The sequence below is a fragment of the Vigna umbellata genome, chromosome 4 (genome assembly GCF_029865625.1).
Source record: "Vigna umbellata cultivar VRB3 chromosome 4, Vumbellata_1.0, whole genome shotgun sequence".
Lineage (NCBI taxonomy): Eukaryota > Viridiplantae > Streptophyta > Magnoliopsida > Fabales > Fabaceae > Vigna > Vigna umbellata.
In genome coordinates this window covers 8,734,629-8,754,358 of record NC_142168.1, presented here as the reverse complement: position 1 = coordinate 8,754,358, position 19,730 = coordinate 8,734,629, and the positions used below count along the sequence as shown (strand labels likewise).

At 33.8% G+C, this 19,730-nt stretch overlaps 2 protein-coding genes across 5 annotated transcripts; one reads left to right on the top strand and one right to left on the bottom strand.

Annotated features, from left to right (window-relative positions):
* Positions 1 to 139: 139 nt before the first annotated feature.
* On the bottom strand, positions 140 to 4,787 carry LOC148199194 (uncharacterized). Its single transcript, XM_088113859.1, has 5 exons — positions 4,359 to 4,787; positions 2,781 to 3,616; positions 1,605 to 1,984; positions 685 to 754; positions 140 to 460 (listed from the first exon to the last, which is right to left on the bottom strand). Exons 2-5 carry the CDS (start codon positions 3,455 to 3,457, stop codon positions 397 to 399), a joined length of 1,191 nt encoding a protein of 396 aa, XP_087969985.1. The 5' UTR covers positions 3,458 to 3,616; positions 4,359 to 4,787; the 3' UTR covers positions 140 to 396.
* A 9,192-nt stretch (positions 4,788 to 13,979) lies between these two features.
* On the top strand, positions 13,980 to 18,613 carry LOC148199193 (cysteine protease ATG4-like). 4 transcript variants are annotated; one of them, XM_047305620.2, is made up of 10 exons: positions 13,980 to 14,146; positions 15,023 to 15,201; positions 15,301 to 15,552; positions 15,641 to 15,726; positions 15,865 to 15,915; positions 16,075 to 16,454; positions 16,809 to 16,947; positions 17,739 to 17,797; positions 17,892 to 17,962; positions 18,049 to 18,613. In XM_047305620.2, the coding sequence occupies exons 2-10, from the start codon at positions 15,084 to 15,086 to the stop codon at positions 18,261 to 18,263; spliced, it is 1,371 nt and encodes a 456-aa protein (XP_047161576.1). In that variant the 5' UTR covers positions 13,980 to 14,146; positions 15,023 to 15,083; the 3' UTR covers positions 18,264 to 18,613. The 4 variants fall into 4 exon arrangements, with proteins under 4 accessions (XP_047161576.1, XP_047161575.1, XP_087970676.1 ...); XM_047305619.2 differs by having other exon boundaries at positions 15,298 to 15,552; XM_088114551.1 differs by lacking the exon at positions 13,980 to 14,146 and adding an exon at positions 14,208 to 14,419 and having other exon boundaries at positions 15,294 to 15,552.
* The last annotated feature ends 1,117 nt before the right edge of the window (positions 18,614 to 19,730 follow it).

Here is a 19,730-nt window from a genome sequence, read left to right as displayed (position 1 = left end):
TGAGCTCTGATACCATCTTCAAAATTGATCGCCTAAAGAAGACGCTGTCTGGAATAAATAATGAAAACAAGTACATCCTTTTGGTCACACTCTTATCTAATTTTGACTATGATGTGCAATGTTACAACACGCAAAACAATTCAACAAAATTGATAAGTTTTGAGAACAATAAGAATTTGAAATCAAATTTAATAGGAAAGAAAGCCTACAACTAAAGGCTTCATTCCAAAATTCAAATATTCGAATAAGCTAGCTTCATCTGTATTCAATTCATTTCCACGGCCACGGGCAAATAATTAACATCAACAAGGGAGAATATTAGTATCACCATGACTAAATATGATCCCTATCAATGATACATACAAAACAAGAACAAGTTTCTAATGGGTTTAACGATCAATTTTGACGAAACTTAGGCCACACTGTAATTACTCCTGGTCTCATCTCCTCAAAACGGTACCTGCATCACAATATATACAAACAAATGAAATAAGAATTAAAGCAAACCTTGTTCCTAGAGACACGCAATTGTATCTCATGCACTAGGCTACACTTTTTTTTACTAGTTTTCAATGCTCTTAAATACAGGTACGAGGATGAGAAGTGAAGAATCCCTAAAATGATACGTTTACTCATCAAGAAGGAAGCCATATAGATAACATAGGGCATGAGGAGATGTGCTACCTGTTTTCATTGAGGAAACTTCTAACAGCTGTAGGAAGGGAAGCCTGTCCCCGACTGTGATTACCAACTCCTGTAAAAATGAAAACACAATTAAGGTCCACAAAGATGATTGTTGGTTCCAACCAAGGACACAGGTTTTCTAAATGAATAGTTAAAATCCTAATTTTCTATTCAAGAAAATGATAAATTTTCAACAAAATAAACAGTTGCATTGAATGGTGCTAGGGAAGCAACAAGAATCATAACTAGAGATTGGGAGAAAAAGTTTAAAAGAATAACAAAGAAGAGTTTACTTGAATAAAATGTTCCTTTCCTATAAGTAGAAGAGAACTATCAGCAGAAACAAGTTGAGACTTACAGTGACAATTAGATTAGTTGCATGCAAAATGATGCTTAGTATTTTCACCTTTAAAATTGTTAGAATTGCATGATTAATTTATATGGAAAAAAAATTATTAATCTTAACAGATGATTACATTATTCCATGAATAAGAGAAGTCTAAAAGTGATAAAATGCCAGATTACACAGGATTTTAAAAAATATAGAAGCAAGGTGATCACTGGGAGAATATGACATACTGACATATCTTCCAAACGTTATGAAGAACTTACAAGAGAATACCAACTTATCAAATCTGAGAAAATAAATGGTTGACCAACAAAATAAAGAGAGCGCAAAAACAATGAATGGATGCTTATTTATATGACTAATGAAAGGGTTAGTCAGACTTTGAAGAATGTTTGCTTCAATCAAATGACAACTAACAGACACTAACAAAATGTAATTTAATGTCCAAATATACATGAAACAAAACTGTTGAAAGAGAATAAACAATATAGGAGATAGAAACATAAAAGAAAATAGAAAGCTACCCTCACAATAGCCTATGTATATCCATGGTCAAAAGAAGCCAACATACCTGTTATGACATGTAATGCCAATGGTCTAAGCCGTAATGGTGCTTGGATGTCCAATTTCGCACTGTTGATAAGAGTAGATTGTCCAATCCCATTTTGTTTCATTCCATTGGCTGAACTCTTTGAGAAGCTTTGGCTTTCAATTCTGTAGAGATGTTGTTGCAATGCTTGAATAGCTTCAGTTGCATGAAGACCATGCAAATCAAGTCTCCAGATATCATTTTCATTATTCCTGATACTTAAAATTTTTCTGGCTGCATCAGAATTAAGCTCTTCAGCAGTATGCCATTCCACTCGAGCTTTCATTGAATGATGTTGAGCTGAAAAATGATCACCTCTTAAAAAAGCAAAAGAAGCTGCCCTAGAATGTCGCGATGCTGACCTGTTTCATTAAAAAGGAATGAAGTCTCAAGTCAGAGTGATGATCTGAATACAGAAATGTGAATTTTTCAATATAACAACCATTGTAAAATTCTCAAACGTATTCATCTCGAATTATGGACAAGGATGAAAACTCTATGATTGAAAGTGTTACAAATGAAAATTTATGAAGAAAAAATATATAATAGCACGGATTTAGTCCCTTCGATTCTAAAAGAATGTGCAAAACTAGAAATGCTATCACATAGAATTAGTATTTCTAGAGATCTTTCTCAAAAAGTTATTGCAAATCAATCTAAAACCATATTACTTTTTACTGACATAAAGAAAATAGCAGGCACCACCGTGGAAATTAACTCGTTACGCAAGGACATTTTCATTGTAAATGATTAAGGTTAAGGTGATCTGTTAATTCGTTAATTAATAGTAGTTTGACTTGTGAGACCAAAGACTTTATAGGTATATCAGATAACAATACAGGAATTTGTGCAAGTTATCAACTAAATTACAATGTGTTTAATTTGGAGACTTCTTGATAAGTTCAAAGTAAGTCAAGCATTGAGCAATATGTTTCATTGCACGTAGATCCCATCTTCAATAACGCGTTTCACGGTCATCTTATTAAAAATAGACAACAGAAGAAAAAACATAGATTCATACATAAATAAGTATATATTACATGAGGGGGGGATAGGCTGATAAATAAATAACCATACAGCAGAAACACGTAAAAGCAAGTAAGACATAACAACTACCACCGCTCCAGAAAGAAAGAATACAACTGTTAGAATTCGTACCTCATTGTCTTTAATGCATCTTTTCGATTGCTAATGTAAATATCATCATCCTCCCATTCAGGCTCTACAGGAACAGAATTCAAGAGGTTTTGAATCGGGGAAACATTTCTATTCTCCAAGTCTTTATCATTGTCTTGGTGATTATCAAAGGGAATATCATCCTTGACCTTTCCCAAAGTAAGACTTTCATTAGTTTTATTCTTATATGGGGTATCATATGTCGTAGTTATCACAGCAGATGATACTTTGTAGTCTTCAAAATTAACTGCAGAGGCCATTGTTTCCAATAAAGCTGAGGCCTTATCAACATTGTTATTAACAGCAGCCAATACATCATCTATCAAGGTATGTTCAGCCCAAAGATTCTGCTCTCTAAGCTTTTTGATAGCTAAATTAACATCCTCCTGAGAAGGGGCACCACAATATTTTTCATCAGAATCAGAACCAGATACTGCCTTTTTGTTATTCAAACCCTCTTTCAACGGTGGGAAATGTTTAGTCGGCAGAAGTACTGAAGAGAAAGGCTTTGCAGGAAGATGGTTCTTCTTGACTGTAGATTCAGAAGTGCCTATAGCTGGGAAATGATCTTTATCAACTTCAGATTCAAAATTGCTGTTCTTTTTCTGTTTGAGATCAAAAGCTGTCCAACCAGCGGAGTGACCCTTAGCCCACGACATCTTCTTAACGGAAGATTGGGCTGAAGCAGTCACCTTGGTTTTACAGCATAATTGGAACTCAAATCACTTTGCAATATCTCTGTCAGAATAATTATGCAGATATAGAACTCAGAAAGCCACAATGTCAAGATCTTGCTTGCAAAAGGTCGAAGTCAATAACTGTAAGCACCATACCATGAATCAGTATGTTAGATAATCACGTTATTATATATAGATGAAAACGTGATATGATAAATATTTCATATCATAGGATATAGTTTTTAAAATGGCTAAATTTTAAAATTCTGGTGCGTTAGCTATTTGCATTTTAAGTTGCGCTTAGAGAATTTTCTCTATAAGTGTTTATAGAAAAAGAAATCAGATGGTAAATGAAGTAAGCTTCTCCTACAGGTTAAAATCAACCTATGCCCCTTAACTTCTGCAGATGTTAATTAAGTTAGTTCATTTCAATTTGGGGAAGAACTCAATGCGTTTTTCATTTTTATTTTCTTCTCTTGTAAGTAGTTTCAAAGAAGTTTATGCAAGAGAACCTCGAACTATATTATGACATAACTACTTGCGTATGTGTGAGGAATATCTTATAAAAACAGATTCATAAACTTATTTCAATAAATACAAATAAGAGCTTGAATAACAATTTACAATTTATGCAGTAACAATTTAAACTTATTCTTCCATATAAAAACAACTTATATACAAGATTACGTGATAACAACTTATTTGTCCAAGCACACCCTTAACCAGATAAAACACCATCAATCGAAGCCTGATACAATAAGTATGCTTAATAATTTGAAAACAACACAAACCATCATACATCGTTCTTAACAAACCCAAAACTAAATATAAAAACACAAGAAAAGAATCCAGCTAAAAGATGAAAACCCACATGAAAACTAACCTTATTTATCTTTTCAGAAGAAAAATTCAGGAGAAAGAAAGTTGCTTTAATGTTATCTGTGACTCAGAAAGCGTAGCCAAGGAATGAATCTATCGAAGGGTTGAAAAAGCGACGGAACCACAAAGTCAAACACTTGTCGGTGGAAAAAAATTGCGACGGAACAGTGCTGCAGTGATTTGCACCTGTTATCCATAAATCTTCTGTATAGATATTGCAAAGAGAGGAGGAAGAACAATACTTTGGGAGTTTTCTGGCGTTTCTTCCCAGAGGGTCTCTCAGAGGCCACAAAAAGATTTTGGAGAGAGAAAAGAACACGCGAAAAAAGAGATTTGACAGCCGCCGCGGCGTCACCGTTACCGTCACAGAATCAATAACGACCGTCAAGGAATCAATATGCGAAGTGCAATCATTACTTGGGAATTTACGAAAGCCCCCTCCTTGATTTCCGGTACCTATTATGGTATCTCCGGTGATTGACAAAATAAATTGAGTTTTAATTGCTTTACTGAATTTTTAATTTATAATTAATTATAAATAAATTTAAACATTTATGATAAATTGAATTATAAAAACAATATTTATATTGTATCATACACAAAATAAGAAATATATGTTATTTAATTATTATAGTCCCATTAATGTGAGTTAAATTTTGAAAATAGTTATGGAAGTCTATACATTTAAATTTAAGGCACATGAAATTGAAAATAAATATTTGAGGATTTTCGGTTTAAACATGTTTCTTATTTTATTTTTATTTTCAATGATAATACTCCAGAAATAATATATGAAATAACTGTAATACTTATATATTATACTAATAACTATAAAATAAAATTTATTTTCACATATTAAAATATCTTATTTAGTTTAGAAATCAATTTTACCATTTAGTATGGACGGGAAATCTTTCAGAAAGGATTATTTTTCGTAAACATTGAATTAAGTTTCTTGTTAGAGAAAAATGTTCATAACTATTATTTTTTATACATTCATTCATATCTATGTTTTCATTATGCATGGAACATAATTATTTTGAAAACGATGTGTGTGGCAAAGAAAAGGTTATACACAACAACACGAATCACAATTTTATTTTTTTAAGTTATCAAAAGTATGATAATTTAAAAATAATAAAATTTAATTATTTTAATATAAATAATTTTGTTATTAATAAGACTTATTATTTTAAAACGTATTTTTTTTCTATAAATTATTATTTTATAATTTTCTTATTTTTTTCTAAATGTTTTTTTTATCCTGGTTTGATTAAAGAACTAAGATTGTAAGATTGATATTTGCGACGTGTTCTTCAATTTGAATGGATAAACTTTATGTTTGCGTAAATTTAGTCTTCCACTTGCATGCATTTTTTTAGTCATCATTACAAGTTTCTTTGAATTAAATCCTAATAATATATTATGATCGTTCTTAGGATATTTCTATGTATAGATAGAGTATCTGCAAATTAGGAAGAGTTTCATTGCTTAGGATATTGTTAGTTGTTTGGTCAAATAAGGGATGTTAATCTTAATTTATGTGGTGTGAGTTTTATTAATTGAGTATTTTGTATGTTGTTGCTTTATCGCATACTAGAAATGCAATTTCATTTTTTTTATGAACTTAATTTGGTATGTATGAGTGGTTTGATTTGTATGATTTGGATTATTATCCATGCTTAAATGTTTTGGTTCATTTTGTATTGATTGAGGAAATAAGAATATGATGATGTAATTAAACAAATTGGCACGAACTCCAATGTTTTAAAATTATTTTTTTACCAAACCATTAAGAGAGGAGTACCAAATTTATCAATTCAACATGTTTCATTTTCCTAAATCACAAAATTTTATTTGTTAATATCTGATGTAGAGTTGAGTGGTGGTAGACTAACGTTGAGTGTCAGTCTTGTTGTGAAGGCCTGGAAGCTTTTTTGCTCCAAGATGTTGAGTGTTAGTTTGTACAATTGAGTGTCATGTTTTGTTGTTGAGCAACATGGCATTATTGAGCGTCATCTTTATACTGTAGATCTGTAGCATTTTAGCTCCAGGACTTTAGCGTTAGAAAGTGTTGTTAAGCACAACCTTTTGCGAGAAAAATAAAGTTGAATGTCAATATTGTTGTTGAGAGTCACTTTTTGCAAAAGGTTTGACACTAAGCGTCAATTTGTATGTTGGATCTGTTTTCTTTTGTATTATTTTAGATAGATATGTGATGGAACTAATGGATGTTTATAATGTTGTTTATTATTAATTAAGGTGATGTTATGGCTGTGAAAATGTATGATAATGATGATGTTAAAGGAATTTTAAGAAAAAGTTCTTTATAATTAAAGCATGAATACTACTATAGTGCACACCGTCCATGATTTCCAATGTTGAAAACATGTATTTCGATAATTAAGTTTAGAATAATTTGTTTTGTGTACATATACATTCCTTGTATTTTATTCATGTTAGTTTATATATATAATAGGTTTAAATGCTTACTTCGTCCCCATGTTAAGAGGTGAATTTCTGTTTAGTACCCGGTTTTAAAAATGAAGACATTGGATCCCTATGTTATGAAAAGTGTATGACTTCAGTCTTATCCATTTAACGAAGTTAAAATTGATAACGTTGAAGTTACTGTGGATGTGAGGTGTGCAATGAGTTGGCCTAAATTAGTTGACGTGGCAGCCAATAGAAATTCGTAAAACATAAAACATTTGTTTTCATCTATTACATTTGCTTTCCTTAAAGCATAAAACATTCTTCAACTCTAAATTGGTTCTTCTCCATCTTGTTGACCCTCAGACAATGAATTGGGTTCTTCTCCCTCTTCCTGTACTTGGTTTTTCTTGGGACAGCGTTTTCTGTTGTGACCCACTTCCCTACACATGCTACATCTCTTCAGTAATCCCCATTTTGACATTCTGGTGCTACTTTTCTTCAACTCTCATTGGTCTAACCTCCTTTTCTTCTTAGGACGACCAGACATCTTTCTTTTTGTTGGAGGCATGACATATGGATATTCGGTTACATCCAGAGGTTGTTTCCATTAATGGGATAGATAATGGAGGAATAACATTCTTCATACGTGGACTTTTGAAAGCATACATTTATGTAGTCCTTTGCATCTATGTTGAGAAACCTCATTGCTGCCAATGCATGAACACAAGGTATGCCACTGATGCTCCATTTCCTGCAGGAGCATGAATATTGATCTATATCCACCACAAACTTATCCCCACTTTGGGACACATGTTTGACTTCAAATAGCCTTTGTGCAGACCAGTTGTCAACATAAACAAATAAACAGAAACATTAGTTATATTGCTTAATGGGATAATATAAACAAAGAAATACATATCTGATACTGAGTTGGATACTTGGGAATCCAATTCTTTGTTAGTAGATTCTCCTTTTGCAGTCTACTGAGTATTTTTGGACAAATTGATGACTTAAATGACCTTACCCTTGACCTATTAGTGGCCCATCTCTTCATCATGTAAATTATGATTTCCTCTAACATTGTAATAATTGGTTTTGTCCTCGTTTGAACCAAATTAAAGGCATCTGACATATTATTTACCAAGGTGTCACATTTTGTTGTGCATGTGAACCTTGATCTGGACCAAAACCTTCAATGAAGATGTATGTCATACAATGATTATGTAAATTAATCAGTAAGCAAAACATATGTAAACTGCGATAGGCAAACCTTGGAGGAATACCCATCAAATGTCGAAAAGCGGCTTAGTTCACCTCTTTGATACTTCTCATCTTATTCTCCCATTTTTGTGGGTGGGTTGCTGTAGCTACCCTCCACATAAGCTTCTTAAGATTCTTTCCTGGGAATTTCTTCCTGAAGTTGGCATATAAATGCCTTACACAAAATCTGTGTGCAACTCCAGGAACAACATCTTGTACAACTGGTAACAAGCCCTGTGAATGAGTGATCAAAAAGTTAGATGATATTGATTTAAAGTCATTTGTATAAGATAAAAGACAATGAATATAATGCAATTTACCTTTTGTTGATCTGATATCAATGTCATTGAAGAACACACCTCAGGTCCACCTAGGTCTTCAATCAATAGCTCCATAAACCATGTATAAGTCTCCTTGTTCTCGACCTCTACGATAGCATTTGCGAGTGGCAACATTTGGTCGTTTGCATCTCTAGCAACAACAGTTAATAGCTCACCACGATGTCTGCCTTTTAAAAAGGCTCCATCAAGGCCAATGATGGGCCTACATGACAGGAAGTTATCTTTGTATGCCTTTAGGCATGCGTAAAACCTCTAGAATATTGGTTTTCCATCATTTTGCTCAACTTTGACCTTGATTGTGGACCGTGGGTTTCTTGCTAATAGCTCATGAGCATAATCATAAATTCTATTATATTGCTTAATGAAGGACCCTTCCACTTCGTCTGATGCATAGGCTTTAGCCCTGTAAGCCATATTCTTAGATATTGTTATGTTCCATTTCCTACTAATTTTATCTCTCATATCAACTCCATTTACATTAGGATTCTCTCTTATTTTTTTTCCAATTTTTTACTTAGCCATTTTGCATTGAATAGGCGCAACTTGTGTTCCCTACTGCATGTATGGTTGTCAACCACAGTCCTCAGTTGCCATGATTTTACTGCATCCATGAAACCAAAATATGCCACCCACGGACATTCTCCTTTTGATCCCAAACATTTAACCCTTATTCTTTCTTTTTATCATTCTTAACAAGTTTCATATTTTTACCATTCTCTACTGCATAACTTTTTATGGCATCCAAGATGTCTTCTTTATGCACAAAATATGTTCCCACTTCCCACTTGAAATCAACCATATTTCTTGGTATACTAAATGTAGAAAGTTTTCCATAACCCTCTCCTTCTTCACTTTCTTCATCACTTATGTCAGGAGAAGTTAAGTCCTCAGATTGTCATTCATCATTGAACAAACTAGAATCATTAATCTCATCTTCTTCCATATCTGACTCAGACCCAAGTAAAACACATTCAACCTCCATATTACCAGAACTTTCACTGAAGCCACATTGCACATTTATGTTTACTAACACATCCTTACTATTCACCTCACCATCATCACCATCATGTGATGTACTCCAATCATAGGCTTGTTCTTCTATATCCTCCAAGTCTTCTACTTCTATTGTGTAAGCCTCACCATCCTATGGTTATGTCCTCTCAACCTCAACATGACCTTCATCAACTTCTATCCTTAAACGCTCAACTTCATCTACTTTTGTCCTCTCAGCCTCACAATGAGCTTCCTCAACTTCTATCTTCCCACCCTCAACTTCATCTACTTTTGTCTTATCACCATCACCTTGGTCAACTTTTATTCTCTTTGCTTCTGTCTTATCACCATCCTGTGCTTCTGTCCTCTCAACATCAACATGACCTTCATCAACTTCTATCCTTAAACCCTTAACTTCATATACTTATGTCCTCTCAGCCTCACAATGAGCTTCCTCAACTTCTATCCTTTCACCCTCAACTTCATCTGCTTTTGTCTTATCACCATCACCTTCGTCAACTTCTATTCTCTCCACCTGAACTTCATCTGCTTCTCTCCTCTCAACATCACGTTCATCAACTACTTTTCTGTGACCCTCAACACCATCTGGTTTTATTATCTCAGCCTGACCAACAACAACTTTTATCCTCTGACCATCAGCACCTACCCCCTCATCCAACTTTTGTCTGATACCATCATCTGTAGCCTCACCAAACTGTGCACCCTCACCACCCTCATTCACCTCAGGTGCAACTTCGTCACCTCTTTCATCAACATTGTATTCAATCATGTGAATGACATCAGGTTGAGACACAATGTGCACAACATATAAATGAACTTGTCCATTTAACTGAGCTAAAGTGACCATATGCATGACACTTAAGTCATCACACATGGCTTCTAGCCTATCATCTAATACAATACCACATCCAACAGAAAACCACAACTACAACAAAGAAGGGATTTACCCATGGTCAATATCCCTCGGTAATGACAAAAAGTCGACGGTAAAGTGTGTTTACCGACGGCCTGGCGAGGGCCAAAAAGCTGTCAATAATATGCGTGTTTGAAACATTATCGACGACGTTTTGGCCTTCGGTATTACCGACGGGCAAAAGCCCTCGGTAATGCAGAAGACCAAAAGGCTGTCGGTATTATCGAAGGGCAACGACCCTCGGTAATTGAAGGTGAAACTCAATCCTTTTAGCGACAACTTTAGGCCGCCGGTAATACCAAGGGGCAAAAGCCCTCGATAATGCAGAGGGAAACTGGATAGGTTTTACCGACGGGTTTAGGCCGTTGCTAACGTGCATTGTTTTTTCAGTGCAATTTGTTTCTACATTATACCCAAAACCTACAAATAACCAATCAATAATCCCAAATGTCAATTCATCCAAGCAATTCAAATGCAATCATTCAACATTCATATTCATCAAGAATACTTTAATCATTCTAAGTTTCAAAAGTTCCTAAATACAATTATCGAATTGTGCTTGCAACTAATGGTTATGCATGTTTTAGAAATGCAGTTATGGAGCGGTGGAAGTTAACAAACCTGCTAAAGAGCTCGACAACAACCTCTGTAATGGTAGCCCCAGCCCCAATAGACTAGTACACCTCGACCACTCAACGCAACATCCACAACACGTCACCACCGCAATGCCCTCGTCACGCTATCCACGAAGCATGACCCCTGATGCCACAACCACAATCCAATATAGAATGACTTGCAAGGAATTGGAAGCAGGAAAACAAAAAGCAATCAATTAAGGACCAAGCGCCAAAGCTAAAATTCATATGAAAAGAACACACTAACCTTTACTGCAATCCCTCAACGCAACAAAGCAGCGGCAACACCCTCCCTACTCCACGACAGCCGCAGTAAATGCCCCAATCACCATCCACCAACACCCTTCTAGGAGAATCACTCAACAAAAGCTCCAAGCATACCGAAAATCGTCCAATGCGCCGCCTCAGTCACCAACCCGTCCTCACACCATCAACGACAACCGCTGTATCGCCTCACTACAACGATTGAATGAAGGACGACAATGCGGGAAGAAAGGATGACGCACTTACGCCTGAGAACAACCGCGACAGTGAGATAATGCGCCTGAGGAAACGATTGGCAGGGGAGAGGGAAATAAGGCTTTTGACCGACGAGCTCGAAATGAGAGGGAAATAAGAAATTTTGGTTTTAATCTATCCTAATATGTTCCGTCGGTAATTAAAATCACCACTGAATTACCCACGACCTAAGGGCTATCGGTAATAGGTCGCCGGTAATTTCTGCTTTTTTGTAGTTAAGTCCTTAAATCCATCGTACCCAAGACTTTTGACTACACTGACTACAACAAAATAACTCCATAAGTCAGGATAAAAAAACATTGTATCACTTTGCCCTTCATACTTCAGGTAACCGTCATTCACAAACTTTCTCCCATGATGAATAACAACCTCGATATCATCGTCCATCACAGACAACACAATCAAGAATATTCTACACCTAGAAATAATCCTAAAACGACAAAAAACACCGCTTATTAAAGTGATAATGATAGAACAAACGAAGTGTAACTATGGGGGACATGGGGACCACAAGCGCAGTATGCAAACACCACATTTTTAGACAACCTCAACTCCACATTCAAAAAAGCATCGCCAGATAACAACAAAAAGTACCGAATATTAAATTCATATCTATCTAAAGTAGAGATACTAACCTTCCACCAAATTCTAGTCGAACCACTTCACGCACACGTTGAACGAATTTGCGATTCACGTTGAAACTCCAATGATGAAGCTCCAAAGCCCTAATTAAGTTTGTATCGTCTCCACTAAGGACTTCGCGTAAGGTTGCAATGCACTCTCCTTTCAGTTTTTTAATCCCAAATTGAATCCCAATTTCAATTTTATTGAACCCTAAATCCCATTTAAGAATTCCATAATATTATATTATCACATTTTACCAATTTCCACGTATAAAGCTCTCAACATGCCACGTTTAAAAAAATTGACACGTCAACCTCCAACCTCAGCTAAAACTTAACCCGTTAAGCCAATTTAATGGCAGGGGCTCAATTGTTTTAAATTAACACTATTTAGGATTCTATTGGAGATTTTTAAAAAACGAGGATCAAAATAAAAAAATCCTACATAAATAAGGACAACTAAAGGGTTTAACCTTTATTTAATAATATACTAGTCATTATATATTATATATTATTTATTTAATTTATTTCTAATAAGTACTTGTTTTCTTCTATATTTCAATTATTTTTGTTCTTTCTATTTAATTTACTTTCATGATATAATGATTTCTTTATTCCTTAATTTATTTATATTTTTTTATTCATTTTTTCTTCAATTATATACTATTATAGTTCTTATGTTTATTTTGTTTATGTTTTTTCTCCAATTGTTTAAAGTCGTTCTTTTATATTTTTTATTTTGCATTATGTTATAAGACATTGTTTATACATTTTTGTGTTGTTTTATGCTTAGTTTTTTTTAATTAATTTTACTCACTATTTTTATTTTGATAAATTAATTTATCATTCAGTCAAACATTTTTAAACCAATATCAGTTAAGGTAACTAATTATTAACTAATTTTGAGGCAGACCCTTAATAATTCCAAATTATAAAGGTTTACAAAGATTAAAATTTTGTTATTTCTTCAATCTCATTAATAAGTAAATAGATACTTATTAAACAATCCATTTGCATTCCTTATTGTGTATATCAACCACATTTGTAGTTTTTGTAACCATTTGTAGTTTTTGTTAACTAATTCTAATCCGTTATTTTGAGTTTAAGTTTAAAATGATAACAAAAAAAAATCGTAAATTTTGTAAACAATATATATTACTCTTTATAAGGAGTAAAAGTAGTTAGATTGGTTTATTTAAAATAATTTTTATAAATATTCAAATATTTATTTAAACAAGATTTTATTCCATATTTAAAAATCTAAATCTTTTTCAAAGTATTATAATTTCCCTTATTCTCTTTCTCTCTGTCTAAAAACGACCGATATAATAAAATTTGATGTAAATTATTTAAATTATTCTGTTCCAAGTTGGTTTTGCTAGGTCATTTATTGTTAAACATTTTAGTTTTAATTATAAAAAAAACATTTATCTTCTGAAGTATGGTTATTTTTCTTCTTTAAGAAAACGTTAAGGATATAAAGATAAAAGCTTGCACGCATTCATTTTACAAAACCATCCTTTACAATTTCATATCACAAAGTTATTATAACATAGGAAAAATTTATTGTCTTCTTCTTAAGGAAAAATTACTTATTTCCCAAAAGAATCTTCGCCATATATTCCTATTGATTACTATTAAATGATGCTGAAGTAAAAGGAAAAACAATTTTCATTAAATAAGACCTAAATCCAACTTCAAACAGTGTTAATTTTTGTGAAAGATAAACTTATTCAAATCAACTAGGATTATAAATTTTGATTTTAAAAAAATTGTTTTGCAAAAAGGGTAAAGACAGAAAATAAACTCAATTTTGTTTTGAAACTGTTGTTTGCCATAGTTTGAGACTTGAGTTATTTTAATAACATTGTTGGGAGCATACCTTAAAATTCTGAAAAAAAGAAAAAAAGAAGTAACATACCTAAGACCTTGAGAGAGAAGAGAGAGGAAGTAGAGTCCCAAACAAGTCTCTTAGCTAAGAGTTTAGGATTGGAATTCTGTCACAGCTTTTTATCATCTCTGCGTCGTCGCTCACCTACAACCTTAAATTTGTAAATTACCTTTTCCCTCTGTTTTTTTTTACCTTATTTTCTTTAAATTCCCATTGGGCACAAATTAAAAAAATTATTTTTTTATCCCACAATTTGTTTTTTTTTTTCTTGGTACAACTGCTTTAGTTTATTCCCTGAGCCTTTGATTGAATGTCCTGAAACCCATTCAAATTGGGTCTCTCAACAAAATTCCATTCTGGGTTTTGTTTCGTGTTGTTGGTTTGGCTTAATACATTTCTCTCCTTCGAATTTCCGAGGCTGATGCATAGTTTGGTATGGATTTTTCAATACATGTGAAGCTCTGGGGAAATTTCAGCATGTGTATTGATATCATTGATTCTTGGCATCGATTTATTGTTAGTGTAATGCTTTTTCTCCTGTATTTAAGATATTATGTGGATTTGGGACTCTAACTTTACCTCAAATTTTCTTCTTTTTGTTATTGTTTTGATTAGGGGATTGAAGAAGTCGTGAATAGATATTTGTGGTGCTTGGTAGAGGTTACCATAGGTTATTATTATTCTTATTGTTGTTTGTTTTCTGTCATGATTCCTTGCTTTTATTCTTTCTGGCTTTCTTTCTTTATTCATAATACATTTCTTCTGTCTCCTGATGGAAATAAAGCTTTGTTTCTATCTTTATAACTATTTGACCCAACCTGTATCGGCTGTTCCTCGATCATCCCTTTGTGAAACTGTAGAATTCTGAAATGCAGATTATCATGTCTTTGATGGCTGGCTATGGAATGTCTTTGCTTAAGATTTTTTTTTTTCTTTTTATGTTCTTTGGTATATCTTTCAACTTTTGTTAGGGCATAGTAATGGGCATGTATTTTGGGAAGTTTCTTTATTTCATTATTTACCTTTCTACTAGCAGATACTGGCACAAACTTGGTTTGCTTCTATGAGCCAATCCTGGTCCTTTCTTCAGCTTCATAATGGTATTGAAAGGTTTATGTGAAAGGATTGTTGCTTCGAAATGCACTTCTAAAAGCTCAACCGAGACTGTAGATTCTACTCAGGTGCCTGCTTATTTAAAAGCAGGGTCTAGTGACAGTAAGTTTCCCAAGGCTTCCTTCTGGTCAAGCATCTTTACATCTGGTTTTTCAGTGGTTGAATCATTTAGTGAATCATCGGCTTCTGAAAAGAAAGCAGTTCATTCTCGAAGTAGTGGGTGGGCAGCTGCTGTGAGGAAAGTTGTAACCAGTGGTTCAATGAGGAGATTTCATGAGCGTGTACTAGGGTCAAGCAGGACTGACATTTCAAGTTCTGATGGTGATATATGGCTTCTAGGTGTCTGTCATCAAATTTCACAGCAGGAATCAAGTGGAGGTGTAGATACCAATAATGGATTGGCATCATTTGAACAAGATTTTTCCTCAAAAATCCTAGTTACCTACCGGAAAGGTATGATGAGTATGTACTACTTTTTTTTCTGGAACATATTAAGATAATAGATATTAGACTAACAAATTTTAATATGCGTACTCTATAGGCTTTGATGCTATTGGAGATTCAAAGTATACTAGTGATGTTAATTGGGGCTGTATGCTTCGAAGCAGTCAGATGCTTGTTGCTCAGGTATTACGTCTACCATTCAACGATTGCTTTTGACGATAGAATTGTAATACAGTACCTTATTATAATCTGTCTTCTTTCGTCCTGCTTCTGTTGTTTTTCAAAGTGAAGCAACTAATGTGGTTTTCTTGTGGTGTGCAGGCATTACTTTTTCATAAATTAGGTAGATCGTGGAGAAAATCTGTTGATAAGGTCAGGTGATTGATATGCAATGTGTTGTTTCAGTAATTGGACTGTTTTTTCTCTTCTACCCTTCTTTTGTTTATCTATTTGAATGTCTTGTTTTGCCTTGAGATATATTGTACTTGGGTTGACTCATTGTTGTATTTTTTCTATTCCCTTAATTTGCAGCCAGTGGATAAAGAATATTTAAAAATCTTGCAACTTTTTGGTGATTCAGAGGCTTCTGCCTTTTCTATTCACAATCTTCTTCAAGCTGGTAAAGGTTATGGCCTTGCTGTTGGGTCATGGGTGGGACCATATGCCATGTGTCGCACTTGGGAAGTTCTTGCCCGTATCCAGAGGGAGAAAAATGACCTTGGAGAACCACCACTTCCAATGGCTATTTATGTTGTTTCTGGAGATGAGGATGGGGAACGTGGTGGAGCACCGGTTGTCTGCATTGAAGACGCCTTCAAACACTGTTCTGAGTTTTCAAGGGGCCAAACTGCTTGGACACCTCTTCTTTTGTTGGTTCCTTTGGTTCTTGGACTCGATAAAGTCAATCCAAGGTGTGTTACACTTCAAGGTCATTGTTACTATTTAAGTGTTTAACAACTATTATGGACAAACCTGATCACTCAGGTAGACTCCTGTAATTATTCATCTGTAGCCCTGCAGAAATGATTGTTGGCTTAAACTTAAGCCATTTCTGCATAGTGATGTAACCCAGATAATTGCTGTCTTTAACTCTCTAAAGATTTAGTATCCAATAAAGATAATAATTAGGTGTAGTAGGTGGTTGTATGCAGTCCCATAATTATGGGTAAATTTACCTATATGATATATGTTTGGCACATGAAGTTTTTAAAACAATGTTTACTGCAGTGCAATCACTGATAGTTGCATGTATAAACTATTGTCAGGTATATTCCGTTATTGCACTCGACTTTTAAATTTCCCCAAAGCCTTGGCATCATGGGTGGCAAACCAGGTGCTTCAACATACATTATTGGTGTTCAGAGTGAAAAGGCATTCTACCTTGATCCACATGATGTTCAGACGGTAAGAAAGTATAAAAATTATGCTTATTGCACCTTATATACTTTTGAGATTGTGAAAATTGTATCATATTTCTCAATATGAATTAACTTATTGAATGTATAATTTACTGGCACGCTATGCTCCATCTTGATTTCAAATCTGCTATCAATTACTGAAAAAAAGCTAGTATTAGATGTTTTTGTGTATTGATATAATAAATGTTTCTTTTCCACTAAAAAAATATTCTAACTTGTTAATCTTTATATATATATATATATATATATATATATATATATATATATATATATATATATATATACATATATTTAAGTTTAGAATTCAATGATCTTCCTAAATGTTTTGCAGGAAATAAAACCATGCATAATTTGTTAGTTATTGTGCCATATTGTGATCTTGAGTTTGTAATGGGTAGGCGACAAGGGGATCTTGAACTTTTGGTTACAAGTTGTTGACTATGATATAGGAAAAGGCTAGTAGAACTCAGTTAAAAATGTAGTTATACACATATTTTGAGATTGGCAGAGCTTGATATGGTTTTTGGTATGTAGAGGAAATTCGGCTCTCTTTGCCAATCTTGAGTTCTTCTAAACAAAATACCAAAAAAGAACCTGTAATCACTGAAAGGAAAGGAAGTGTGCAAACATATGGATCCATGATAACCTAGTTGTTGGGAGGGAATGAGATTCTTTTTTTTTTTCTGTTAAGTATGACTTCAATCATACAATGTTTAGGTTGTTATTGGGTTGCTGAAGCATTAATAGTTCACTAAGTATGTCTGAAATGGTTTTCAGGTAGTTAATATCAGCGGGGATACTCCGGAGCCTAATAGTACTTCATCGTACCATTGCAAGTAGGCTTTATATGAGCATTTATTGATTTGATTTTATTCTGTTACCTATAATTCGTTCACTCTGATTGTCTAAGTTTTTCAAAACTCTTATCAGTGTTATGAGGCACATACCCCTAGATTCAATCGATCCATCCTTGGCTATTGGATTTTACTGCCGAGACAAAGGTTTGCTGGTTACTTTGGCTTAATTTCTTGAGTTCAATAATTATGGCTAATATGTAAGCTTTCTCATCGTCAATGGTGTTTGGCAGATGATTTTGACGATTTCTGCTCCCATGCTTCCAAGCTTGCAGAAGAATCAAACGGGGCACCATTGTTCACTGTAGCTAAGTCTCGGAGTTTCTCAAAGCAAGTCTCTAGTAATGATGTCTCAGGTGACAACACTGGATTCGAAGAGGATGCTTTCCTTGGCACCGACCATGTTAACGATGCAGGAACCAATGAGGATGATTGGCAACTCTTATAAATGCCATTGCCAGACAGAGATTATGACACAGATTCAAAGCACTGCGTCAACAAATTGTTGCTTGGTTCTCACGGGCCTAATTGCCACTGCATGTTGGGTTGATCTCTGGCATGAGGCTCCCACTCTTCAAACATTGTTTAATAGTCCTGTAGAAAGTAATTTAAACTCATTATGATTCTTTGGCTTAAATCGTTATGTGCTCATTTGTTTATATAACTAACCAGAATTTGTTGTACATTACAGCAGCTAGTTTGATCATATTTGTTGCGTTTACCCCTTTATTGGCTACAAAAATGTAGTGGATAGTACTGTGGGGCTACAAATAAATGGTAGAAAGCAGTTCATGTTGAGATGGAATGTTTTCTTTAGAAGACATTATAAACTAATCACTTGAGTCCCTTGATATAAACTATGGTTCAAGTTTTCTGCTAGCTGTTCTGCAGTGATGTTGCATTAGCCACTCATGTGAATGATGAGTATGTGTGTTTGGTTAGACATTTAAGCATCTGTTTCACATGCATTAAGAAATCAAATGTGATTGAAGAAATTTGATGGATTTAGGTTTAGCACATTGAACATTTTTATAATCGCATCTTATGACATGTCAATAATGCTATCACTTCCATGTGTTGTATTTGGATACTCAAGCCTTTGCTAGTTAGCTTGTTGGAGATCATTTCAGTGGATGTTCTCTCAATTTATAAACTATGTTAGAGGGCTTTGAAATGATAATATAGTTATGAATCACCTGGGTTACATAGTTTGACTTTCAACCGAATCTAATGGTTAAATTATAGTAACTAAGTCTCTCTAATGAACTTATCAATGACAAAAATATCTGAATAATTTGATCTGGAAAAATCAAAGTTCCAAACACAGGTAAAGCTTTCCTTTGAAGTGTTTTGCCACTTGCAGAAAATCAGAATAAGCGAATATATTCTGTCAAGCATTTGTGAAGTAATGCATCATGTGCTGATAAAGTAGAATCAAATGTGTACCTCTTTATTATATTCCAATGACTCAAATTAGTACAAGCCAGCTAATTAAACTGCTAGTAAGCAACGCCATATTCAGGAAAATGGAATGGTGGATTCGTTCAATTTGAGCTTAGCAAATTAGAAATGATAATAGTATTCAAAGATACACAGAAGAAATAAGATGATAGTAAAATGATTCAAGTGTGTTTATATTTTAAAAGATAATATCATGTCACTCTTAATGTATAAACAGGGTATAAAATAATTTTTGGTTAATATAGTTTTTCTAAACATAATTAAAGTGAAAAGATTTTTAATTTAATATTGAGTTTTCAAAATAAATTATTGAATTAAAATTGTTTGAATAGTATAATAGTTTCTAGGATTATACTGGTACAATAATGTAATCATGCATATCTGAATGTACATACTCTTATTTAATCTCCCACTTTTTTTCAATATTTCTCTGATTTCTTTTTCGTGAAATATT

Coding starts and splice junctions, on each gene's coding strand:
- LOC148199193 (XM_088114550.1), top strand. CDS start 15,084: ATGGTATTGAAAGGTTTATGTGAAAGGATTGTTGCTTCGAAATGCACT. Junction 16,948..17,738: donor ATCCACATGATGTTCAGACG/GTAAGAAAGTAT, acceptor AATGGTTTTCAG/GTAGTTAATATCAGCGGGGA. Junction 17,963..18,048: donor ATTTTACTGCCGAGACAAAG/GTTTGCTGGTTA, acceptor GGTGTTTGGCAG/ATGATTTTGACGATTTCTGC.
- LOC148199194 (XM_088113859.1), bottom strand. CDS start 3,457: ATGTCGTGGGCTAAGGGTCACTCCGCTGGTTGGACAGCTTTTGATCTC. Junction 1,985..2,780: donor GATGCATTAAAGACAATGAG/GTACGAATTCTA, acceptor TTAATGAAACAG/GTCAGCATCGCGACATTCTA. Junction 755..1,604: donor GGCATTACATGTCATAACAG/GTATGTTGGCTT, acceptor TCATTTTTACAG/GAGTTGGTAATCACAGTCGG.